We start from the raw sequence: 26,273 nt of genomic DNA on the forward strand, positions 1-26,273 counted from the left end.
TTTTAAGATGACTCTCTCCTCCTTGCCTGTTTCAGCTTCATTCTCCATAGAAATAGCTGAGAATGGCACTGAGTATCCTGATTTTTTTTCCTGCTTACCTGCCCATTCCTGTGTTTCTATTAGCTCTTACCCCACTAATGTCCTCTTGTGTCATTATTGCAATGGCCCCCAAATCGGTCCTCCTGGTTGGTATTGCCTTTACTATGGCTTGCACCATCAATACGTCACTCCTATGCTCACAAAGCTTCAATGGAACCTCCCTCCTATAAGGGTTGAGGACGCAGAGTCTGTCCTCCACAAGCAATTTTATCGCCATTGCTTTGTTTTCATGAATTTATGCCAAATTTATCAGTACTACCTGTCCAAATTTTCTTCCACGTAGTCACTCCTAAACTTATTCCAAAACAGATTCTCTCACGGCTTGTCAATATCCTCCCAATAGTTTACTTATTAATGTTCTTATAGGTGCCACAAAGGATTTGAGATAGTTGAAAAGAGTATTAACCATACAATAAAGTATTAGAGTTTTAAACTTTGAAAGAAAAAAAATGTCAGAGAGCATATGCCTTGAGTTCTTTGCTTGTAACCCTTTGTAGTCTCTTGCCTAGCTCTCCATAACTACCCCTCCTTTTTTGTAACTTTTAAATTATCTGTACTGTATTTTCTGCTAACAAAATAATATGTGCTTTTAGTAAAAAAAAAATAATAATATGTGCTTTTAGTAAAAATAAAATATGTATTGCAGAAATGTATAACCTAAAAAGTAGGGAATTCCCTGGTGGTCCATTGGTTAGGACTCCCTAAGATTCCACAAGCCACATGGCGCAGCCAAAAAAAAAAAACCTAGACAGTAAAAAAGTCACTCATAATCTATCCTCTCCTCCCAGTCTTTCCAGCACACCACACACTTATTAGTTTTGTTTATATTCCTCTGGTATTGTTTCAGTATTTACATTAGTATATTATTATTTTACAAAAAATTAATTTATTCTACATAACGTACTGCAACTTGTTTTAACATGACAACATAAGTTGGATATCTTTTCACATCAGTATACACATTTGTTAAAATGACATATAATGACAATAACATTGTAGCATGTACCATACTTTTTAAATTAATTTTTTGGACAATTTTTTTCTTTGCTGTTTTCTTTATAACAACTTTGCATCTCACTCCTTGTTTTTCTCACATAGTCTCAACTAGACCAATACCTAGATTTGAATAGTAAATATATTTTAAAATAGCAAGATAAATGCTGTCTTAGAATGGAAAATTTCAGAGGATGTGGAATGAACAGACCACTATCTCAAAATGAAATGCTTTTTTACTGTTAAAAGAAATTTCAGACCTTATTTATAAATGAGCCAATATTCCTCAAAATCAAAAAGTAAATTTCTGAAACAAAAGTCATTCTTCTGATCAAGCAAAACCATTTTAAACGTTTAAAATTTAAAACAGAATATCCATTTCTCTGTGCAGAAAAAAGTAATTTAAATACTTGAGAATTCATTTGTGTCCTTATTTCTTAATTTAGTTTGTTTTGCATAATTAAGGCATGCACATGGTATAAACTTCAAAAGGTAGAAAAGATCCACCCACTTTTCACCCCAAAGCAGAAAGGTCTCCATATTACTGGGAGTCCTTTGATCACTTCTCTCCAGCGTTCTTTAATTGTGGATGTAGTGATACCCTCCATTTTGCTTTCTGCATCCCCCTCCCCAGCCATCCATCATCTCCAAGTCAATGAGAGAGCAAAAAACAGCAAGACGCTGAAAAGGAAGGGAATATGGTGTTTCCTACTTCGTCTCCTTTCACAAGCTACCCTGAAATGCTCTTCCAAGCTGGGATAAAATGAATGACGAACAGCAGGCTTTTACTTATACTAATGATGAAATAAAATTCATATTTTATGGCAAGACAAGAAAAATGTAAACATAAAACTTTTCTCTGCCTGTTTGGGCCTCCTCCCTCCCCTTTAGTGTATATAGTGCATCTGCATTAACCAGACCTCCTCAGGAGGTAACATTCCTTCTTAATCTTGTAAAGGCTCAAGATGACCCTCTACTCGCTTTGTACATGCAGATCTGGATTATGTAAACTGTCAGTATGTCATTTGATGTATAACTCTTTGTCTCAAAAATGTATATAACTGTACTTTGACCTCTAACCGGTGGTCCTCAGAGCTTTCTGAGAGACTCTGGGGTTATAATCTTCAGGTTGGCTCAAATAAAATTTTCTATTGCTTTCTTAGATTGACTATTAACTTTTTGTCAACACTAAGTTTGAGACAGTTCTAATATTATTATTATTATTTATTATTATTATTTTTTTTTTGCGGTACGCGGGCCTCTCACTGTTGTGGCCTCTCCCGTTGCAGAGCACAGGCTCCGGACGCAAAGGCTCAGCGGCCGTGGCTCACGGGCCTAGCCACTCCGCGGCACGTGGGATATTCCCGGACTGGGGCACGAAACCGTGTCTCCTGCATCGGCAGGCGGACTCTCAACCACTGCGCCGCCAGGGAAGCCCCAGCTCTAATATTTTTATGAAAGTTTTATCATCCTGCGTTCTTGGTATTTGTGTAGTCAGGAATTTGGCCTCATCTGAAGAGACGTCTGGCCTTTGTCTTCTTCTGGGAGGTAACTTCTAAACACTAGGAATTTCCCTAGTGATAGGAGTATTATTCCTGGTGGTCCCCTCAGAACACAACTGAGAGTTTAGCTCATGAGATGACTCAGCATGGGGCATACACATACTTCTCAGGTCTGTTTCATAGGGACTTTTGGCTTTTGACTGAGGGAAGATGTTGGAAAATGAAGGAGAGAGGGAAAGGATGAGGGCCAAGGAGGGTTTGGCCCTGGCCATGTTTCACATGATGTCTAGGACAGCATCGTTCCCTCTCACTATATTTGAATCAAAGTGCTGGGCTAGGAGAAACATAGCCCTGACAAAGTGGGACTATTTTTAAGTTACGCTCGTAAATAAAAAGCTATTGTGGAGTAGAAGAACCTTCTGAATAGGACAGCCTTCAAAGACACAGTGATGATTTGCCTTGATTTATCTGGGATACTTCCTATTTCCACCTGTTGTCTTTGTACAATTATTAAGAGCACCCACTGTCTCTCTCAAAGGTGTTCCAGTTTGGACAATGAATTAAATGGCCACCATTTTAAAAAAGAGGGTTCAGTTATTTGGGACAAGTGACATTTTGTCCTTTCTCCATCCTGTCTGGATTATGAAACTCCAGCAGCCATCTTGGACTATGACATGATCTTGAGGGTTAGGTACCATGCCCAAGAATGATGGAGCAGAAAAACAGAAAGTGACTAAACCACTAAGGATGATGAATCTGCCATACTAGCCCTGAATTGCCTTCTTCTGGTCTTCTTTTACATGAGGGAGATAAAAACCCTTTTTTGGGCTTTCCTATCATATGCAGGAGAACCTAATTGTAAAGGATATAGGACCCAAGTGACTAAACAGTCAGAATAGGGGAAGGTGATGTAGCAGATCTTGTGGATGTTTCACCAGCATCCAGTCTAGTCCACTGCATAGTACCCAGGAGGTCTGCAGAGTTTTGACTTCAAGGATGGGTCTCGGCTGGCATTGACCTGTGAGTATCGTCTTAGCCCCCTTGCCACATTAACTGGTTCAGGGGTGGGTAGTAAAAGCCAAATGTAAGCCAAGCAGCCCATAGTGTTCCTTTAAACACAGGGCTTTGTTTGACTGGAAAAAGACAAGACATGGAAGTTGTGATGTGCAGAAAATTTTAAAAACTTTTTATTCTGAGATTATTGTAGATTCACATATAGTTGTAAGAATAATAGAAACCCAGTATAGTCTTCACCTAATCTCCTCCAATGTTACTATCTTACATAAGCATAGTACACTATCACAATCAGGAAATTGACATTGATATCATCCACCAACCTTATTCAGATTTCACTTGTTTTTATATGCACTTGTGTGTGTGTATTTAGTTCTATGAAGTTTCATCATGTGTAGATATCACATGTGATTAACACCACAGTTAAGATACAGAACTGTTCCATCACAAGGATCCCTTTTATAGTCACAGACACCTCCTTTCCCCCTTCTCAATAAACCATAAACCACTACTCTGTTCTCTATATCTATCATTTTGTCACTTCAAGGATGCTATAAATGGAATCATACAGAATATAACATTTCGAGACTGACCTTCTTGACTCAGTATAATTCCCTTGAGATCCATCCAAGTTGTGTATTTCAATAGTCCATTCCTTTTCATTGCTGAAAAGTATTCCATGATACGGATGTGCCACAATTTGTTTAACCACTCATTATTGAAGACTGTTTCCAAGTTTGGCTATTATGAATAATGCTTTATGCAAACTTTTGGTGTGAATGTTAAGTTTTCATTTCTCTGGGTTAAATGTCCAATGACATATAGATTTGAGACTCAAAACTGCAGCAGCCATTTGGCTACCTCATCAGAGAAACCTCCTCTGACCACCCAATATAAAATAATGCCCCAATCACTCTTCATCCTCCATATCCTGATTCATTTTTCTTCATGGATCTTTCATACTACGTATTTATTTCTTAGCTTGCCTATTATCCATATTTCTCCCTAGAAAGCAAATCCATGAGCCCAGGAACTTTGTTTTGTTCCCTGCTGTATCCTGGAGCCTAAAAGAGAGCCATGGTACACCCTCAACAAACACTTAAATGAATGAATGAATGGATGGATGAATGAATGAATGAATAAATCTCAGACATCTTTCCATATTAGTACATATAGATCTAACTCATTCTTTTTGGTCCCTGCATAGTATTCCATTGTAAGACTGAATAGTATTTTCATTAACCTGTCCCCTATTGAAGCATATTTATATTGGTTCCAGCATTTTACAAATGCAAACAATGCTATAATGACAATCCTTATACAATCATCTTTTTTTTAATAAATTTATTTATTTTTGGCTGCTTTGGGTCTTTGTTGCTGCACACAGGCTTTCTCTAGTTGCAGTGAATGGGGGCTACTCTTCCTTGCGGTGCACAGGCTTCTCATTGCAGTGACTTCTCTTGTTGTGGAGCATGGGCTCTAGGCACGTGGGCTTCAGTAGCTGTGGCGTGCAGGCTCAGTAGTTGTGGCTCGCGGGCTCTAGAGCACAGGCTCAGTAGTTGTGGCGCACAGGCTTAGTTGCTCCGTGGCATGTGGGATCTTCCCAGACCAGGGCTGGAACCCATGTCCCCTGCATTGGCAGGAGGATTCTTAACCACTGTGCCACCAGGGAAGTCCAATCAATCATCTTTGTACAGATGGGAGAGAAGAGGAGTAGATGGTTCAAAGAGTATGTGCATTAAAATTGTTTTTCTTAAGCTATTACTAAGTTGCTCTCAACAATGTTCTCCAAATTTACCCTCTCATGGTATACTGGAATGCCTGTTTCCTCACGTTCTCACCAATACTGAGTATTGTTGAGCTTTTTAGTCTTTACTCATTTCATAAATTAAAAGCAACATCACATTAATTTATTAATAGTGAGTTAAACTTCTTTCCACATGTTTATTAACTTGTTCTTTTCCCCTGTGAAACAAGGCAGGACCTGTGGGGCCCTCCCTGGTACAAACCCTTCCTGTGTCCATAGACTTTATTCAGCCTCCTTGAGCTTCCCTGAGTTCTAAAGAGCAGATTCAAACAGTTGCTAATCAGGGAAGGGAGGGAATGAAGAAGGAAAGGAAGAGCAGTCACGAAACAATAGTGCACCCTTGGGGCAGGGTCCTGGTTCCTCCTCAAGGAATATATATGACAACATGTATATTGAGTTCTTCTGCCAGAACCTAAGGTCCTCACCCAGGTGGAGGATGGTAACTTCAAGCTGAACACAGGATTTCTGGAGCACTGCCTGTCCTGTTACCTCACCACCAACCAATCAGAAGAAAGTCACACACCCTGCAGGCCTCACCCCAAATTTTGCCTATTAAAAACTTCTCCTCCAAAACCATTGGGGAGTTTAGGGGTTTTGAGCACGAGCCACCCGTTCTCCTTGCTTGGTCCTGCAATATAAAACTTTCCCTGCTCCAAACTCTGACATTTTGGTTTGTTTAGCCTCACTGTTTGTCAGGCACAGAACTTGGGTTTGAGAACAAGATTTGGGTTTATTTCTCGGTTCCCAGTCTATTCTATTGATCTATCAGCTTATTCTTACTTTAATTATTGTAGCCTTGTGTTTTTCCTATTTTTTATTTTTATATTTCCAGACTAACTTTAGCATCACTTGGTAAAGACAGAAAAAAGAGGAGACAGTGGAAGCACAAATATCTTAGGCCTTATCAGGTTCTACTCAGTTTGGTGCCTGGAAGAAGAATGGTCCAAGGAGAAAGGGGTCAACAGTGTCAAATGCCTCAGGAACATTAAGATAAAGGCTGAAGAGTATCCTCTGGATTTAGCCAATACTAACAGAAATTACTGGCACCCTGAGGGCAGATAGGTTGTGTTGATAGGGAATTTATTTTTAAATAGGTGGGAATTTATTTCAAAATAAAACACTTTATTAATAAAAACTGTATTTATTAGTTAGGTTTAGTTTCCATTGCATATGCAGACAATCCAAATAGGTGGCTTAAACAGGACAGTTGCTTTAGTCTCTCTTACATATATAATTAGATGCAGGCACTCTGCAGTGAATAAGGACCCAGGCTTCTTTACCTTTTACTATATCATCTTAGTGCAGGCTTCCATCCTCAAGATTGTCTCATGGTCCAGGACAGCTGGTCAACCTCCTACCATCACGTGCACATTCCAGGCTGGAAGAATTAGGAAGGGGGAATGTTAAAAAGGTATGCTTTGCAGCTGAGTAGTCTTCCTTTAAGAAGCATTCTCAGAATGACCAGCCAAAACCTTCCACATAGATATCACTAGCCACCTAAAATCTCAGGGCCATGTTGAAGTGTGAAAGAAGCGCTAGGTGAGTTGGTGTTCCTGAGCACATCCATAACCAGCTGGACAAGATTTCATACAGCAGAGCTGCCTTCATGAATATACCATAGTATTGGCAGTAAAGGCACCTGGAAAGTATCTTTCAGCTGGGCATACTGCTACCTGGAATAAAACTTTAAGGAAGGAGTGGAGATTGGCTATAAAGTAGTCAATGACAGTCCCTTCCATATTGTGTTAAGGTTGAAAAGCACTTATTAAAATAAATAGCTGTACCAGAAGTCCCAAACTGGAGGTGAGGAGGTCAATTTCATCTTGCCGAGATGATTTTTACAATTTTTAGTTTCCAACACTTGAAAGTCAATCAATTTCACATAAATCTCTAGATTTCTGCCTTCTCTTGAAAATCAAAGATTTGGCAATACGCTGGGCTCACATTCTCAATAAGAAGTAGCTGCCTCATCTGTCCTCCAGTTATTCGCTGTCCCCATCTTTTCCTGTTGTGACCCTGGACTGGCCTGCTCATTTAAATTACCTTCTTGTCTCCAGTAGGCATTTGTGTTTGCACCCTTTACAAATGAATAACTGTGATAAAGATAAGAAGTACGCATAAAATGTGACAGTAGAATCATTAAGTTAATTGATTATTAGTCTAATAATTCAACAAGTGTTGAAGTCCTTTCACGTGATTAAATCTATGTGCAAGGCATAATGGAGATCATAGAAGGTCTGGAAAGAAGTTTCTGTCCTCATGGAGTTACTAAAGCATCTGATCTCAGTTTATTTATGTATACTTTATACTTGACATATAAAGTATGCTGGACTATGTGAGAGCACACATCACTTCCTATTCTAAAAGTGTGCCCTGAATTAGAACCTTGACAGACATGTAAGAGTTATTGAAGTGTTACGTAAATAGGTTAGAGAAACAGACTAGAAACAGGGAAACTGGTGGAATTGGTCACATTCAACCAGTCACTAACTCATTTAAAACACATTTGCAAACTGACATTGTTGAAATCATTTAGGTCAAAGTATAGTAATGTAAATTAAATTAACACAGGCAAGCCTGCCCAAATTCAATTAAATCTAGAGGAAGGACAATACTGAGAAAATAGCAAAGGAAACGAGGAAACACCAAGGTAGGGATGAGGGAACAACGCAAAATTTTTTTAAGTTTACTGGATAATGAAAAGAGCCTGTGTCACCCACAGGATTCCCAATCTCCCTGTACCTCAGGAAGGAGCAAGCATGTTTAGGTTCTATTCAACACAGCTCTTTGCAGTGGGCTTTACTATTTTAATGGATAAGCATACTTAGGGTTTAAAAAGTAAAAGTTGTAAGGAAGTCTCCGTCCTTGCTGGGGTATAATTATTACCATTTCATCAGAGAGGAAACTGAAGCTCAGAATGGTAAACCAGTTTGCTTAGGCACAATAGGAAGCAGCAGAACTGGGCTTGTCTGTTTCTGTCACAGAAATGTTGCCGCCTGATAATTAAGCCTTTCTTTTTCGAAACAGAATTGCGAGCGCCTGTAAATGGGGTTTGTTTGATAAAGCTCCTCACAGGCCGGGTGGGGCTCAGTCTGCAACCCTCATCCCTCCGGCCTCCCGGGGAGGCCAGATGTCTTTTCTTACCACACCAACACAAAGCTAGCTTTCTCTCGCCTTTGCTGAGGCGTGGGCACCAGACAGGAAACCCAACAAAAGACCAGGGATCCAGGCCCAGGGCCGCCGAAGCTCGGCGGCGGGCCCGGAGCGTGCAGGCAGGGGATACCCTGTCCCCGCCGCACCCCGCGGACACCGCCTGCCTCTGTAACCGGTATCCAAGGCTCCCGCGCCCGCGCGTTCCGCCCCAGGGCGGGCGGCTAGGCCTCCGCGAACCTCTGCGGAGGAAATCATCCAGGCCTGAATCCAGGAAATCTTGCCGTGCGCAGGAGGCCTGAGCCAAGCCCCGCCCCCGAGCCGCCCCTTCCGCTCGCGCCGGGGTGAGGTCTGCGGGGCTGCCGGGATCCGCTCGGACGCGGCCACGTTGTCCTGAGCCTTGTGAGCGCCTGGCTCTGCGAGTCCAACCGGCGGCGCCCGACCAGCTGCCCCCTCGCATAGCCGCTGGGCTAGGTGGGGCCGCAATATCCCCACGCTCCCTCGGCGGGCGCAGCGGCGCCGGGTTCCAGCGCGCGGGCGCGTCTGGGATCAGGGCCGGGGAGGAGCCGCCCTCCGGCAGCCGGGCTCGCCTCCCGGCGCCGCCCAGAAGCAGCGAACGGGAGGGAGCGCGGTACAGCTGGGCTCCGCGCAGGGCTGGGCGCCGGGGCCCATGCCCGTGCGCCCCTGCGGGCCCGCGCCATGGCCTCCGGGAGCGTGGCCGAGTGCTTACAGCAGGAGACCACCTGCCCCGTGTGCCTGCAGTACTTTGTCGAGCCCATGATGCTCGACTGCGGCCACAACATCTGTTGCGCCTGCCTCGCCCGCTGCTGGGGCGCGGCGGAGACCAATGTGTCGTGCCCCCAGTGCCGGGAGACCTTCCCGCAGCGGCACATGCGGCCCAACCGGCACCTGGCCAACGTGACCCAGCTGGTGAAGCAGTTGCGCACCGAGCGGCCGTCGGGGCCCGGAGGCGAGATGGGCGTGTGCGAGAAACACCGCGAGCCCCTGAAGTTGTACTGCGAGGAGGACCAGATGCCCATCTGCGTGGTGTGCGACCGCTCTCGCGAGCACCGCGGCCACAGCGTGCTGCCGCTCGAGGAGGCGGTGGAGGGCTTCAAGGTGAGGGCCGGGCGTGCGGGGCGGGGAGGGGCCGGAGCGCGAGTCGGACAAAGGGAGGAGAGAGCCAAAGGGGCTTCCTTTTTTCCGCCTAGAAAATGGCTGAGCCGGACGTGTGGTTCACAGCCGTCATTTCCTCTCTGTCCGCTCCAGAGCCTCGGCACTCAGATTTGGGAGGAAAACCTGTAGCTGGTGAGGAAGCCAGAAGTCTCCCCACCCCCACTCTCATTTCCTTATGTGCCTCTATGTTTACCCGCTCACGGGCACATTATACATAAAGACGGCCCATGGAGACCCCTCTTGACGGTATAAAAGATATGCGTAAAACCACGTCCACAACGACAAGCTTCAGAGACGCTCGCACTCCTGTCGGCTCCTAGATGATCTGAGACAAAACACAGTCGGACGTTAACTGGCTGTATACACATCAAGCAGAGGCCCATCACCTCTCCATTCCCCAGCACTTCCCTGTGCTCCGTCCTCTTCTAGAAGCTCACGGAAAAGAACGAGCTCCTTACTACCTAAGTCATTTAACCACCTTGAGACTCATAGGAGATAACACAGTTATGAAGATTGAGTGAAATAAAATGATGTGTGGATCCCTTTGTGAACTCTTGAACCAACAGACTGGCACAGCTAAACAATAACGTGGAAACAAAGTATTAAATATAAAACAGTTGTAAGGCAACATTCAAGGAGTGCATGATCTGTGTGTTTGAGGACTGCAGGAATATGTACACAATTATGTACATGTTTAAATGTGAGTACATTCATGCAAAATTATTCACTTAACATTTATGGTGCTTTCAAAAATATTCTTTTACTCACACTGGTGATAACCCTCTAGTAGGTTGAGAAGGTGGTGTTTGCCCATGTCACACCAGAGGAAAATAAGAGAAGTTAAGTCATTTTCTCAGTACGCGTCTGTGAAAGAGCGACAACTTAAAGCCTCCTAGTCCATTCACCTTTCCACTAAGCCATGCAGTATCCTTCCAAGGGCAGGTAGGTGACCCACCATTTAAGATACAAACTACCAAAGGAGAGGTCTGGTGACCCCTGTGCCCTGGTGATGGCAGTATGGTCCAAGGATAGGCTCTAACCAGGAACTTGGCATCAGGAATGTGGGTTGCACGTGTGATAAGCAGAATAGCCATATTGATGGTATGGTCTGCCTAATCTTGAACTGCCCACCTGTTTTTGCTTTTCTTAGGAGCAAATCCAGAACCAGCTGGACCACCTAAAAAGAGTGAAAGACCTAAAGAAGAGGCGTCGGGCACAGGGGGAACAGGCACGAGCTGAGCTCTTGGTAAGGTTCTTTGGAATTCACAGGTAATATCAGTTCTGCCTGTCACTCTCTTTTTTTTTGTGAGGCTGTTAAGCTCCCCTTAAGCTTGTGCAGTCACGTCGCCCAGAACTTCTAGGTGTGGGTGGAACAACCTTATATGGCAGTTGGGAATTCACCTGGAGAACCAAGGGATTCCCTCCCACATTTTGGGGGAAAGGATGGAATAGCTGAGTTTAGAACCCCTAGAGATCTGACCTATCAAAAGTTTAATCTGCTAGCTTTGTGCAGATCAAGGCTGATCCCTGACAAAGCTAATACAGGTGAGATTCTTGGGCACAGTTAGCCTCCTTTGTACCATTCTGCAGACAGTTGCTGACAGTGGCTTTCTGTAAGCCCGCCTGTTGCTTCTTGCTGGAATGTTCCTTTTCTTGACAGTTCAGTTCTAAACTTTTCAGTTTGTTCCCTTCCCCTAGTCTCCCAAAGCGTTAGCAAGTGACTAATGTGCTGATTTGTGATAGGGATATTTGGGGGGGTTTGTTCTGGGAAAAAAAATAGAGACTTTTATAATATATACTTATATGTCTACCATCTAAGTGTTTAAGCCTCTTTTGAACAATAAATAAAATATTACAAATTCCCATCCATTAGAGGTATTTGCATCGAAAAGCAAACTCTTAGACTAGTAGTGTCTAGCACCATCTTGTGAGAAATTTTGTCAGTCCTGGCCAGGGTGTAGTATAGAACTTTTGGACTGGGAACTTATTCCCATGATGCCGTAAGATCCCACCACTTGTTCTGCTCACAGAATCCACTGAGACCTCAGCTGCCTTTGCTTGAAAACAGGTCTGACTGAAGGAGAATCTTCTAGTGAGCATGAGTGGACTTAAATCATTAAGCACACCACTGTGTCCTCTCTGGGGGGGATTGTCAAAGGGGGGAAACAGCCCTTCTTTGAGAATCAGGGCACCTGGACATACTTCTTGGCTCTGTCAGTAGCCAGTTGAATAGATGGAGAGAGTAATACTACCTCTCTAGGCCTCAGTTTCCTCACTTGTGAAATAGGTAGGTTGGACTAGACTTTTGGTTCTTCAGCGAGGTGAGTACTGCCCTCTCCTCCTCTCCGTGGTGTGTGGGTGTTTGGTTGGAGTGATTGGGGAGGGTTGGGCAAGGATGCTAAATATCCTGCAATGCAAAGAACAGTCCCATGCAGGCAGAATTGCCCCCCCCCACCAGGGTGCCAATGGCATTCTCTTTGCAAAGCACTGAATTAGTTGAGCTTTAAGGACTCTTTCATTTCTAAGATTATATTGTATTGTTTATTCATTGAAAGACTTGTCCCTTTCAGGAGAAGTATAAGTTCATGAAAAGGATTTATAAGCAAGGTGTGTGTGCATCACTGTTGCACAGTAAATAGTATACCTGAATGCAATGATGAGGTCTTGGGGTGGATAGCCAGGGGAGAAATATGAAGGGCTCTAGAAGTAGCCTTTCCTCTCTTCACTGCCCTTGCCTGTCATCCACACAGAGCCTGACCCAGATGGAGAGGGAGAAGATCGTTTGGGAGTTTGAGCAGCTGTATCACTCCTTGAAGGAGCATGAGTATCGCCTCCTGGCCCGTCTCGAGGAGCTAGACTTGGCCATCTACAACAGTATCAATGGTGCCATCACTCAGTTCTCTTGCAACATCTCCCACCTCAGCAACCTGATCGCCCAGCTGGAAGAGAAGCAGCAGCAGCCCACCAGGGAGCTCCTGCAGGTGAGGCTTAGCGCGCCCTGCCAAGACAGCTCCTGCTAAAAGGTCTCCCTTCTCTCTTTGCCAAGGAGTATCCAGGACCCCCCAACTGCCTTGCCAACTCTGGGAGTAGCAGGGGCTTGCCAAGCTCTCTGTTGGGCATGTTGGAGGGGAAATGTACAATAGAGGACCTGGTTGACACAGCTTGGGTCAGTCAGTTGCACTGTCTCATGGAAAGGGTAAAAGGGAGGCCTAATGCCCAGGCCTGTCCTGCACTGATAAGTGGTCTGATCACAGGCTCTCGACCTCTCTGGGCCTCAGTGACCTCATCTACTCATTATGTAATGAGGGGTGTGGCCCACATGTCATTTAAAGACCCTCCTCACTCCAGTTACCCTGTAATTTTAACATGTATGTGTGTATTACCACAGCTACAAAACAAACGCTTGAGTGGGAGTGGTCAGCCCAAGCAGTCTTGTGATTTAATCTTGGTAGTGCAGGTGATAAAGCTGCAATGCACCCAACCCAGGAAGACCACTGGAAATGAGCTGATGCCTGACTGTCATTTGTTCATTCAGTGCATATGAATTGTCTATTCTGGGTCAGGCACTAGTCTAGGCACCGGAATTAAGTGGTGAATAAGCTCTCCTGAAATTTAAATTCTAATGTTGAGATCATATGATAAAGAAGTGAGCAAACAAGTATCATTGGTGTTGATAAACGCCCTTAAAAAGGGGCTCATAGGATAGGGTTAGGGTCAGCAAATTATGGCCCGCCACCTGTTTTTGTATGTTCTGCAAGCTAAGTATGCTTTTTACAGTTTTGAATGGTTGGGGAAAAATCAGAAGGATGTTATTTCATGATATGTGAAATTATATAAAATTTGAATTTCATTATCCATACTTTTTATTGGAACACAGCCACGCCCATTCATTTATGTATTGTCTGTCGCAGCAGAGTTGAGAAGTTGTGACAGAGACTGTATGGCCTTTTCCTTAGAAGAAGTTCACTGACTCCTGCTTTAGATTAAAACGAGAAGTCTTAATCTTGAGCCTTAACTAACACCAGTATTTAATTGCCAGGGAGAGAAGGAAGAGCTTGCAAAGCGAACAGTTGACCAGAGAATGTGGCAAGGGAGGAAAAATGTTTCAGGAAGGAGGGAGTGGACAACAGAATCTAATGCAGTTGAGGTGAAATAATATAAGGGCTGAGATACATTTGGTTTAAAAACATGGGCATCATTGATAATCTTGATAATAATCATTATCATCTCAATGATTTTCATCTCAGATAATCATTGATATTCTGCCACAGTGGAATAATTTGGTCAGGAGCCATATGAGGGAGAGTTGTGGTGACAGAGGGTGAATGGAAACTGGAAGAGTAAATGACTATTTCAAGAAGTAAGACTGTGAAGGAGATATTAAAAAAAATACTCAGAGATGAGGTAGGATTGTGGGGCTTTATGGGGAGGGGATGCTTAAAGAAACTAGCTAAACATAGTTTAAAAGAAAATGTGGAAAGGAGCACCTATGTTGTAAGGATTCAGGTGAAGAAAATTACTGAAGCTATAAGGATGAACTAATCACTAATGTGCTGTTTCTGAGAAGGCAGAAGGGAAAGGTGACTAAAGCATATGTGTGGGACTTAGTTTTGGAAGATCCTCTGTTGTATGGGAAGAAAGGACGGTGGGGGCAGATAGATGCAGGCATGTTGTGCATTTTGGTAGCTAAAACCCGTTGGCTTTTTTTTTAATAAATTTATTTTATTTATTTATTTTGGCTGCATTTGTGTCTCCATTGCTGCGTGAGGGCTTTCTCTAGTTGCAGTGAGCGGGGGCTACTCTTCGTTGCGGTGCGCGGGCTTCTCATTGTGGTGGCTTCTCTTTGTTGCAGAGCATGGGCTCTAGGTACACGGCTTCAGTAGCTGTGGCTCGCGGGCTGTAGAGCACAGGCTCAGTAGTTGTGGCGCACAGGCTTAGTTGCTCCGTGGCCTGTGGGATCTTCCCGGACCAGGGCTCGAACCCGAGTCCCCGCCATTGGAAGGCGGATTAACCACTGTGCCACCAAGAAGTACCCCGTTGGCTCTTATTCTCTTTTGAAGTTAGAAAAGCAGAACCATCTGCTCCCATTGAGCAGGGATTAGAGAAAATATGAGCTTTGAAGAATGTGGAAAAGTTCTGAAATTATTGTTTCAGAGTATGGGAAAGCCATCTGGTTTGTGAGATGTATTAGAATTACTTGGTCAGTGGACGTCAGTTTATACTGGGACTTGTCTGCCCAGTTGTGTGACCTTTTTCTTGTCCCTGCTTTTTCAGACTGTTACTGCTCTGGTGCCAGGCATAGGAAGAGCAGGTAGTTGGGCTCATCCAGGATTAGGGCTTTGCAAGATTTGAGCTTTTTGTTTTGTTGTTTTTTGGTTTTTTGATTGTGATAAAATATACATAACCTAAATTCACCATTTTAATCATTTCAAAGTGTACAACTTAGTACATTTAATACATTTAGTAAACTCAGTGTTGTGCCACCATCACAGCTATGTAATTCCAGAACACTTTCATTACCTCGAAAGGAGACCTCGTACCCATTAAACAGTCATTCTTCATTCCTTTCTACCCAGTGGTAACCACAAATTTGTATCTTTATGGGTTTGCCCATTTTTTTAAGGTAGAAGGTATTTGTGAGAATATTTTTGAACACATGGACCGTGAAATCAAAACTGGGTGATAGGGACTTCACTGGTGGCGCAGTGGTTAAGAATCCACCTGCCAATGCAGGGAACACAGCTTCGAGCCCTCGTCCGGGAAGATCCCACATGCCGCAGAGCAACTAATCCCGTGAGCCACAACTACTGAGCCTGTCCTCTAGAGCCCGTGAGCCACAACTACTGAGCCTGCATGCCACAACTACTGAAGCCTGTGCGCCTAGAGCCTGTGCTCCACAACAATGAGAAGCCCGCGCACCGCAACAAAGAGTAGACGCCACTCGCCACGACTAGAGAAAGCCCGTGTGCAGCAACTAAAACCCAGCACAGCCAAAAATAAATAAATAAATTTATTTATTTAAAAAAAACTGGATGATAAGTAAAAGTAGAGAAAAAAGAGGGGTTGTGGGCTCCATGGGGAAGAGGGGTCATGGTAGTAGTCATTTGAAAAGTAAGCTGAATCTTACTTAATGCGGGAAAATTAGAGCATTCCCACTGAGGTCAGGAAGTGGGCAAGATGTTCACTATTGTCTACCTGTATTTAACATTGTACGTATGTATACACACACTCACACAGGAATATTAGACAACTGTAAAAAAGAAATATACCTATGAACTGATACAGAGTGGTTTCTATAATATATTGGTAAGTGAAAAAAATCAAAGTGCAAAATAGAGTGTGCTACTTTTTGTGTAAGAAAGATGAGATAATTGGAAAATACATGTATCTGTTTATTTTTGCAAAGGGAAGACTGGAAGGATAAATCAGAAAATAATGGGAATGGGGAGAATGTGATGAGAGGAGTTACGAGAAAGAGTGACAGACTTTCTCTGGCCACATCTTGGATATTTTGAGCACCAATATAAATAAGAACAGTGATGGATTATAACCCATTGAATAAAGTACGAATTGATGGGTCCATACTAATAATAAATAAGGGAAAATTCTTCCTTCCAGTAGAATGTTGACTAAGTAATGTAGAAGGAATTTTTAAAATTTATTTATTTATTTATTTTTGGCTGCGTTGGGTCTTCGTTGTTGCACGTGGGCTTTCTCTAATTGCTGCGAGCAGGGGCTACTCTTTGTTGTGGTACGCAGGCTTCTAATTGCAGTGGCTTCTGTTACGGCACACGGGCTCTAGGCCCGTGGGCTTCAGTAGTTGTGGCAGTAGTTGTGGCCCATGGGCTTAGTTGCTCCGTGGCATGCAGGATCTTGCCAGACCAGGGATCAAACGGTGACCCTTGCATTGGGAGGCGGATTCTTAACCACTGCACCACCAGGGAAGCTCTAGAAGGAATTTTGAAGGTAGAAAATGATCATTTGGCAACTATCATATTAAAAGTTAATTTAGACAATAATTATCGACAGATGCTAAACCTAAGGGGAGGGGGAGTTTGATAGGGACTGGCATGTTAACATAATTTCAAAGTATCACTTTTAGATTACTTGTTAATTACAAAAGGAAAAATAGTAGCTATAAAATATCACCAATAAGGGACAAGTGAATATCATGTTTATTTAGAAGCAAGCAGCATACACTAGTCAAAGACGGTACAGCTTGAGGACTTCCTGAGTGGTGCAGAGGTTAAGAATCCGCCTGCCAACGCAGGGGACACACATTCGAGTCCTGGTCTGGGAAGATCCCACATGCCGCGGAGCAACTAAGCCCATGCGCCACAACTACTGAGCCCGCTCACCTAGAGCCCGTGCTCCGCAACAAGAGAAGCCACCTGCAATGAGAAGCCCACGCACCACAACAGAGTAGCCCCCGCTCGCCGCAACTAAAGAAAGCCCGCGTGCAGCAAAGACCCAACACAGCCAAAAATAAATAATAAATAAATAAATGAAGTAAAAAGAAAAAAAGATAATACACTTTAGTTTAATCATGACAGCAATATCTGGGAAACCCAAATAGAGAGATATTCTATAAAATAATTAGCCAGTGTTAAGGCAATGTGTCACAAAAGCCACTCCAGACTTATAGACACATGTCATCATAAAAATGCAATGAACGATCCTGGATTACCTGAGTGGGGAGGGGAGTAGCTGTAAAGAATATTAATAAGACAATTAAATTAGGTTATGGACTGTTGATTATACAAATGTATCAATATTCAGCTTCCTGAGTTTGATAACTGTACTATAGTTATATAAGAAAATGTACTTGCTCTTAGGAGGTACAGAATCATCAAGGGGTAAAGGGATATAATATAAACAATGACCTCTCAAATGATTCTAAAGATAAATATGTCTGGGAAAAAGAGTATACAGGAGCTCTTTGTGCTAGCAGCTTTTCTGTGTATTTGAAATGATTTCACAGTAATACGTCAAAGAAATCAAGCTAGACAGGCAGGCAGTTGTGGTCCAAGGGTGGGATGCTTGAGTCAGTAAATTTGAAATCTTGAGATCCTTGACCAGTGTGCAGGAGGAGAGCGCAGGAAGTGCTAGAATAGTGAATAGCGTGCAGCCCAGTTTCCTCTGCCCAGTTTTTAGCTCCTGGACCGTGAGTTGTGCTCCTTGTCTCCCTGGTTTCTCCCAGGAGAGCCACCCCATAAGTTGGGTTTTCAACAAACATCTGTGAGAGAAAATGGAAGTTAGGAATGATTTCTCATGCTTATCCTTTTCCTTTCTCTTATAGGACATCGGAGACACGTTGAACAGGTACAGTTTTCTCTCTCCCCCGTGCTAAATCAAGCCTGAAAAGATTTTCCCTCATACTTAGAAATTCTGGAAGGAGCCCAGAGCCTGAGGACATCTTACCAAGTTGACACATGTCCCGCCTGTCCCTGAACCGAGTCACTAGTGTGCAAAGAACTAGATGGAGTGCAGCTCTTCTCAATAAAACTCAGGAATTATTGACAAATTATGAGGATAAGGGGTGGAGTAGGGGTCCATTTAGGAGGGTGCTGGTGATTTATGAGGACACTTCTATGGAGAGGGTAGAGAGTTACAGGGACTTAGGCAAAGTGCAAGGGTATTTTATAGTTTTTGTTTCCTAAACATTTCAGAATCCTTTCTTTTTTGTTATCTCTGTCTCTCTGTGTCTCTGTTTCTGACTCTTTCTTTTTTCTGTAATGGGGAGAATATGGCCTAAGAAAAGGGAGACCAGCTCAGAGTTATATAATGAGTGATGAGTTACCTGGATTCTGGCTCTTGTTCTCATTATTTCTCTACTGTATCATCAGATGGAAAGTGAGGAAGAGCTACCTGGGAATTGGGACATGACCGAGCAGGAGAAGCCCAGAATGTGCAAGAAGCCAAGATTAAATTATGTTTTCAGGGTTGGATGGCAAGGACAAATGGGATAGGCCTTGGGGGGCATAATGTTTGGTACCTACTGGGGCGGAGCCTGACTTTGAGGGAACTGAACTTTGAAGCTAATTAAAACCCTGAAGGGTGAAAACCCTCCAGAGGAAATGCAGCTTGATTATGCGGGAGCATTGGAGGAGATATGGGGGGGTGGCACATAGATGGGGTTGGATGGCTGGGAGGGCTGTGTGGACAGAACTGTTGATAGAACTGAGCTTTTTGAGGCCTGCTGAGATGGGATGGTGATGAGCTGGAACTTGTACTAGTCCCTGCCAAGTGACCCCAACAAATACTCCCTTCACTTTTACTACTACTTTAACTTTTTGGTACCAGTCTAGCTCTGAACGAACAGGGAGATAGATCCTTTAGATTCTAGCATTTGGGGACGTTAAGGTTTGGGTTTGGCTCTCTGAGTTAGGAAACCCAAAATTTCATTGGCTTAAGGCTTAAACATAATTTTAAAATTTTGTCACCATTAAAAATGTGCAAGTAGGTAGCCCAGGGCTGGTTTGGTGGCTCCAGTGATCATCAGACTCTGAGGTTTCTTTCCATTTACCCTTCTGCCATCTGTAAGATACAGTCCTCGTTCTTACAGTCCAAGATAGTTCCTAGAATGCTAACCAGCAGGAAGAAGATAAGTCACATGACATACCTTTTTATTTTATTTTATTATTTTATATAACCAGAAACCTTTTTTAAAAAAAAAATAAATTTATTTATTTATTTTTGGCTGCATTGGGTCTTTGTTGCTGCGCGTGGGCTTTCTCTAGTTGTGGCGAGCAGGGGCTACTCTTCGTTGCTGTGCACGGGCTTCTCATTGTGGTGGCTTCTCTTGTTGCAGAGCACGGGCTCTGGGCACGCGGGCTTCAGTAGTTGCAGCACATGGGCTCAGTAGTTGTGGCTCACGGGCTCTAGAGCGCAGGCTCAGTAGTTGTGGTGCATGGGCTTAGTTGCTCCGTGGCATGTGGGATCTTCCCGGACCAGGGCTCGAACCCGTGTCCCCTAGCATTGGCAGGCGGATTCTTAACCACTGAGCCACCAGGGAAGTACCACATTCCTTTTTATGCAGACTTCTCAAATTACCACAAGATACTTCTTACCTCTCATTGGCCAGAACTGAGTCACAAGATCAAATTTAGACCAGTCAGGCATGAACCCAGTAAAATTTGGAAGATGGGAGAAGGCATATTGGGTGGGCAACTAGCAGTCAGTCTTTGCCATAGACCCCTTGAGGGGGGTGGTGGGTAACTGGGTATTGTCCAGAGAGTACCTGTCTGTCTGAAGATGTCATTCTCTCCATATTTGGGAACCTGAGGATTTGGGGTCATTGCCCACCACAAATATCAAGGACTTTATCATGGAATCTAGTGCTTTCTGGCAAGGTCAGGCTTATATTCAGTTTAATTCAGTAAATCTTTGAGGACACGCCATGTGAAAAGCCAGAAGCTAGTACTGTGGGGGAATAAGAAGGTGAATAAGATGTCTCTCCTATTCTGGTCCAGAGGATCATAGTCTAGAAGGAGAATAGAAAAAAGACTAGAGTGGCTGCTTTTAAAGATTGTCCACCTGTGTTGTCCAGTTTAGCCAGGTTTGTCCTGGACCCTGAAAGGTTGTGGAGTTGGGGGAGGGATTCACTTGTTTTTTTGTTGCTTTTTTTTTTTAAACATAGGGCTGAAAGAATCAGGATCCCTGAACCCTGGATCACACCTCCAGATCTGCAAGAGAAAATCCACATTTTTGCCCAGAAGTGTCTGTTCTTGACAGAGAGTCTAAAGCAGTTCACAGGTAACGTAAGAAGAGGGATCCATGAGGGTTTATGCTCTCAATAACTATATTGCCTGAGAGGATGTATTTTCCAGCCAGATAATGGGATGCAAACTAAACATCTTCTTTTCTCTCCTTAGAAAAAATGCAGTCAGATATGGAGAAAATCCAAGGTAAATTTATCTACTTAATGGGCTTTTGACGTTGAAGTTTCCTGGGAAGATGAACGCTAAAGTGTGGGAAAATGGGAAATGCGCGATACCCGCTGGCCGGCCTCCCCTGATATTTTACATCTTCCTTTTTGCTTTTTTTCAATTAATAGCCTCTTGTTTCAATTTGAAGCCTTTTAACTATATGCACTCATTTCTTTCTTTTTTTTTTTTTTTGCGGTACGCGGGCCTCTCACCGTTATGGCCTCTCCCGCTGCGGAGCACAGGCTCCAGACGCGCAGGCTCAGCGGCCATGGCTCACGGGCCCAGCCGCTCTCCCGGACCGGGGCACGAACCCGTGTGCCCCGCATCGGCAGGCAGACTCCCAACCACTGTGCCACCAGGGAAGCCCTGCACTCATTTCTTAACCTACATTAATGGAGGAGAAAAATATACAATCCAATAATTAATCCAGAATTAGTTTGATTATTTAAAATTATTTTTAATTGAGAAAGAGAATGAACAGAAACTATCCTAGCTACATTTCATTTGAGCTAGTGTTTGTGGTTATAATTTATAGAGTTTCTGCTGCGTGTAGGCACTGGTGCTGACCAGGACAGGAGGAATCAAGCAGCACTGATTGAGGCAGAACCTCGAGGGAAGTGGTTAGGAACAGGGATTCAGGAGTCTGGCTGCCTGGGTCCTGCGCCCAGCTCTGCCACTTGATAAGAATTCTACACTATAATTTCCTCATCTGTAAAATGAGGAGGATAGTAGCTCTTACCTCACAGGGTTGTAAGGATTAAGTTAAATTAGTTACCATTTCTAAAGCCTTTTAGAATGGAGCCTGACACGTAATAAACCCTACATTTATGTTTATTAAATAAAATGTTCAAGGTATTTAAGGGATGCTCTTCCTAATACAAAATTTTCTGCTCATGATCACATATGAGCATACAGCACATATGGCTGTATACTAAATGCTAAAATTCTAGGCAGCCTGGTAGAATTTGAAATCCTTATATGTAGGTAATCCCTTTTCTCATTTAGTACAAATTACAAATCCCCATAATTCTGATAATTTCCTGTATATGCTAAAACTTTATTTGCATTGTATCTTTTCAGATACATACTTTTTTCACATCTAGCAATGTAGACTTAGGGAGTGCTCACAAGCAAAACAGGGAGAAACTCCACTTAATACCAGAAGCTCAGACATGACGTTCCTTGATCTGACTCATTTATTTTTCCTACTCTTCTCCTGTCACTTAAAAGGCTCACTGAGAACGTGTCTATGAAAATGCTTTTTCAACTGTAAAAGCATTTTACTGCAAGTGGTCTTGTTTGCTCCAGCTTGGTAGTGGATGTCACTTGAACCACTCATCCCCTAGAATAGGTTGCTTATGAAAGCCAAGAGTTATCTATGATGCGGACTTAGAACCTCCATCTCCCCCTGCAGAGCCAGCTGGCCCACTGGAGGGTGGAATCCTTAATCTTGGCTCAGTTTGGCCCCATATGCTACCAATCTCGGGCATGTCGTTATTCTTCTGCCCAAAGTTTCCAATCCCTCTTCCTTTTGAGCTCTAGGCTGGAAGATGGAGTCATACACTGAAGAAATCAGTGCGTGAGTGACAACAGGGGTTCTGGGGTGTCTAATGGAAACCATTGCTTTATGATGACTCTAACCAAAGCTCCGTCTCTTAGGTATTCCTGGAAATATTCAGATGACTTCTGTAACTTCTTTCTCTTTTGTTTTTTAGAATTGAGAGAGGCCCAGTTATACTCAGGTGGGTGATAGGAGACAAAACCATTTGGAAAAAGGAGTAAAAATCCTTATCAACATAACTACTATTGTGAATGATTTTGGAAAGTGCCTAATTAGGATCCTTTAGGTTACATGTATGAAAAATGATAATAATCACAAAAATACATCAGTTGTTTCTATGTGTTTGTAATATCTTTGCTTCAGAGCTGAAACCATGGACCTTTGAATAGGAGGAAATCAAACTCAGGAGCTATGAAGGATTATAGAGGTGAAACTACAGTTTCCAAAAAGTAGAGCACTGCCACTGCTAGTACACTGGTATGCTGCTCTACCCACTTAGCCTTGGGCAGTGTGTGGTTTACAAAAGGCAGTCATCCTTCCAAAACTACTGAGCTCACCTCTTATTCTGAGTGCTAGGGACAGTCTAAGAGGAATCTGCTGTCATCCCTTCTCTGTGCCTCAGAGCAAGAGTTGAAACTCTCCCTCTCCTTGACCATCACCAACACCTCAGGTTCAGAGACACTGCGTAAATCTGTGACCTCATAGGTACTCAGAACTGAGGTTTGTACTTTCCACAGTCACAGGACCGCCTTCTGTTTCATGAGATCGTCCTCATGAACAGAGGGACTCTACATACAACGGGTCTTCTTTCATTGATATCCCCTGGCTGTAATCCATATTTAATTCTTTCAACAAGTATTACTTGATTACTTTGCTTATGTCTTACATTTCCTAATGTTGCGCAGGGTACTGCAGAGGGAACAAAAGAGCATAAGACACTGACCTATCCTTGGAGTTAAATGTCTGGTTGGAGGTGTGAGGTATACCCATGACATGAGGGAAAAAATGGGCAACTGTTGTGAACAGATTTTTGAACCAAAAACCAAGCCTCTGGGGTTCTTGGTCACCTCCACCAGTTGCATGTCATCAATCTTTTGTGGGAATCAGTCAACCTAGCTGAGCTTTGGTTCAGAGAGAGAATGTTTGGGAGTCTTCCTTCTGAACCAGGTATGAAGAGCAAATGAGAGAATATATGCCAGTGATTTTAAAACAGGAAACCACCACATGATTGTAAGATGCATGTGGGACTAGTGTCTTTATCCGATGTAATGTGAACATTCGTATGTTTCACAGCAGATCTGTTGATATTTGGTTGTAGAGTGCTGTACCACACCCTGTCTATCTAAATTCTGTATTCTGTGAAACTTCTGGTCCCCAAGACTTTTAGATTAAGGGATTGGACATACATGTAAGAAAACCTCAAATTCAGCTTAATAATGGATATTGTGGTTTAAGATGTGAAAAAGCAAATAGAGGTAAAAATTTCAGTACTTTCAATATATCCTAGCTAAAAGAAGTAACTAGCTAATCCAAACAGTAACTTTTGGAATGTCAATTTCAGGATGTAATTGAGTGTAAGATGAATGTGCCTTTGTTGGAGAGCTCATATTCTCTTCTTAGGGGGTAGGAGAAAAGCTAGGTGTTCAGAGTGGGCTTTCCTGGCTCTCGGCTGACCTTCCTCTGCCCTTCTGTTCCTCTGCAGTGGATGTGACTCTGGATCCAGACACGGCCTACCCCAGCCTGATCCTCTCTGATAACCTGCGGCAAGTGCGGTACAGTTACCTCCAGCAGGACCTGCCTGACAACCCTGAGCGGTTCAATCTGTTTCCCTGTGTCTTGGGCTCTCCATGCTTCATCGCTGGGAGACATTATTGGGAGGTAGAGGTGGGAGATAAAGCCAAGTGGACCATAGGTGTCTGTGAAGACTCAGTGTGCAGAAAAGGCGGAGTAACCTCGGCCCCCCAGAATGGATTCTGGGCAGTGTCCTTGTGGTATGGGAAAGAGTACTGGGCTCTTACCTCCCCAATGACTGCCCTCCCCCTGCGGACCCCTCTCCAACGGGTGGGGATTTTTTTGGACTATGATGCTGGCGAGGTCTCCTTCTACAATGTGACAGAGAGGTGTCACACCTTTACTTTCTCTCATGCTACCTTCTGTGGGCCTGTCCGGCCCTACTTCAGTCTGAGTTACTCGGGAGGGAAGAGCGCAGCTCCTCTGATCATCTGCCCCATGAGTGGGATCGATGGGTTTTCTGGCCATGTTGGGAATCATGGTCATTCCATGGAGACCTCCCCTTGAGGAGGTGAACTCAGGCCAAAAGGGCCATTGACCATACTCCTACCCCAGGCATAAGGCATCCTGTTGCCTTGACACTTCCTGCCCATCACAGCTGGATGTCCTTACCACTTTCCGAGCCCTGCAGTGCAAGACAGGATGTCCATGTTCTCTGCCATCCCCTCCCTTCCCACGAAAATTGTGAGATGTAATGAGAAGTATTAAGATTGCCCGGAAATAAAAACCACATGTCCACCTCCAGAGTTCCACACTTCTTGGTCTTACACATTACTGGAGGGGATAAAGAATATGAATAATCTTGGGTTCGGAGAGCCATTCAAGATATTTAACACCTTGGCTCAGCCCCACATAGTGATCATGGGTATTTGCTGTCATTTCTGAACTAGGGCTTCTTTCTAAGAACCTAGAGCTGGACTAGAAAGCCCTGTCAGCATGGCTCCCTTTTGTCCCAGTTTTTCCTCCTGGGAATAGTACCTCTACCCCTGATTCCCAATTGGCCGTAGTTTTATTTATTAACTCCATTAAAGAGGTCTATATGTGTTTTGATTAGTTACTGTTATTTTACAATAATGGTGGGAAATGGTCCCACCTCTGTTATGAGATAATGTTCTAATCAATGTGCTCTTTTCTGTCTTTTTGAGGGCTTTGTCAGCTCCCTTCATTCTAATGAAAAGTCTATCCAGGTGCTGGATGCACGTCATCCAGGATAATTTTCTGCCCAGCACCATCCATTGTTCCTACATCCCCTCCCACTCACATTTGTGGACTGATGGTCAGTCATACACTATCCCTGGAAGGATTCCGGGGCAGTATGCCAGGGATTCATTGACTTTTGTCTCCTTTTCTCCCATCTCCTTTGAGGGATGGGGGGATTTACCTTTCTAATATGTGTACCATCAAGGGGCACTTCCATCCCCATGGCCATTGGATCACGAGGTGTTCTGAGGTCAGAAGACCAAGGCAGATCACTTTGAGCAAAAGCTCCCACAGTGGCTCTGAGTCCCGCTTCTCTTTGGGTACATGCTCCTCTGTTTGAAAATAAAGTGAGTATGGATGTTGTTTACACTGTTGTTGTCTTCTGGGTCTTGGTAGGATTGGGTTCATATGGGTCCAGAATCCCATTCTGGCCAGTATTTTACTTCCAACTGGATGATAAAAACAGTGCCATGTTACTGTTTTCTAATGGTGCTGGGAAAGTAGTGTTGGACATCCACAGCCTACAGCTTTGTTAATCCTGTCACTTCACTGGGAAAGTGTTCTTTCAAGTCCTTTTTTATAACAGTGGGGTAATGCAGCAATGCTCGGTGTAGATCAAAGAGCCCAGAACTTGCTTCCCAACTCAGAAGCAGCAGCCTAAGCCCTTGGGGGCATGGAGGTCACCACGTCCTAAGGAGGAAAGATAGGCTGAGAGAACAGCTCCTTTCCAGGGTATTTGGATCTTTCCTGCTTCTGGACATGGCCTCAGAAGACAAGATTTTGTGGTCTTACTTAGTCCTGTACCCAGCATTGTGGTTCATGGCTGAAGATCATGAATTGGTGGTATGTCCTAATTCATTCATTTATTCATCGGGTTTTAAGAGAAATAACCAGAGCTAAAGAGAGGGGCTTCCATGAGGCTAGGTTAGCTTTGGCTGAATGCTCTCAATAGATATAAATACATATGATAACATATATTATGTATGTATATAAAATACTACACAGATACAGAACAGTGCTTAGCACATAATATGAAGTGCTTTATGCACAAG

General features: G+C 43.7%; 1 protein-coding gene and 1 long non-coding RNA gene across 2 annotated transcripts; one reads left to right on the top strand and one right to left on the bottom strand.

The window, feature by feature from the left end:
- Positions 1 to 4,943: 4,943 nt before the first annotated feature.
- Positions 4,944 to 9,089, bottom strand: LOC132527641 (uncharacterized). Its single transcript, XR_009543034.1, has 3 exons — positions 8,806 to 9,089; positions 6,696 to 6,793; positions 4,944 to 5,295 (listed from the first exon to the last, which is right to left on the bottom strand). It is a non-coding gene; the product is annotated as an uncharacterized LOC132527641 (long non-coding RNA).
- Positions 8,925 to 25,588, top strand: LOC132527565 (zinc finger protein RFP). Its single transcript, XM_060163452.1, has 8 exons — positions 8,925 to 9,684; positions 10,892 to 10,987; positions 12,492 to 12,722; positions 18,041 to 18,063; positions 20,381 to 20,496; positions 20,616 to 20,648; positions 22,385 to 22,411; positions 23,933 to 25,588. The coding sequence occupies exons 1-8, from the start codon at positions 9,265 to 9,267 to the stop codon at positions 24,526 to 24,528; spliced, it is 1,542 nt and encodes a 513-aa protein (XP_060019435.1). The 5' UTR covers positions 8,925 to 9,264; the 3' UTR covers positions 24,529 to 25,588.
- The last annotated feature ends 685 nt before the right edge of the window (positions 25,589 to 26,273 follow it).

This window comes from Lagenorhynchus albirostris, chromosome 10 (genome assembly GCF_949774975.1).
Source record: "Lagenorhynchus albirostris chromosome 10, mLagAlb1.1, whole genome shotgun sequence".
NCBI lineage: Eukaryota > Metazoa > Chordata > Mammalia > Artiodactyla > Delphinidae > Lagenorhynchus > Lagenorhynchus albirostris.

What these genes read in the sequence shown, in the direction of transcription:
- LOC132527565 (XM_060163452.1), top strand. Translation starts at nt 9,265, where the DNA reads ATGGCCTCCGGGAGCGTGGCCGAGTGCTTACAGCAGGAGACCACCTGC. An exon ending in CCACCAGGGAGCTCCTGCAG is followed by an intron (nt 12,723 to 18,040) that starts GTGAGGCTTAGC and finishes TTTCTCTTATAG; the next exon opens with GACATCGGAGACACGTTGAA. An exon ending in ATCGGAGACACGTTGAACAG is followed by an intron (nt 18,064 to 20,380) that starts GTACAGTTTTCT and finishes TTTTAAACATAG; the next exon opens with GGCTGAAAGAATCAGGATCC.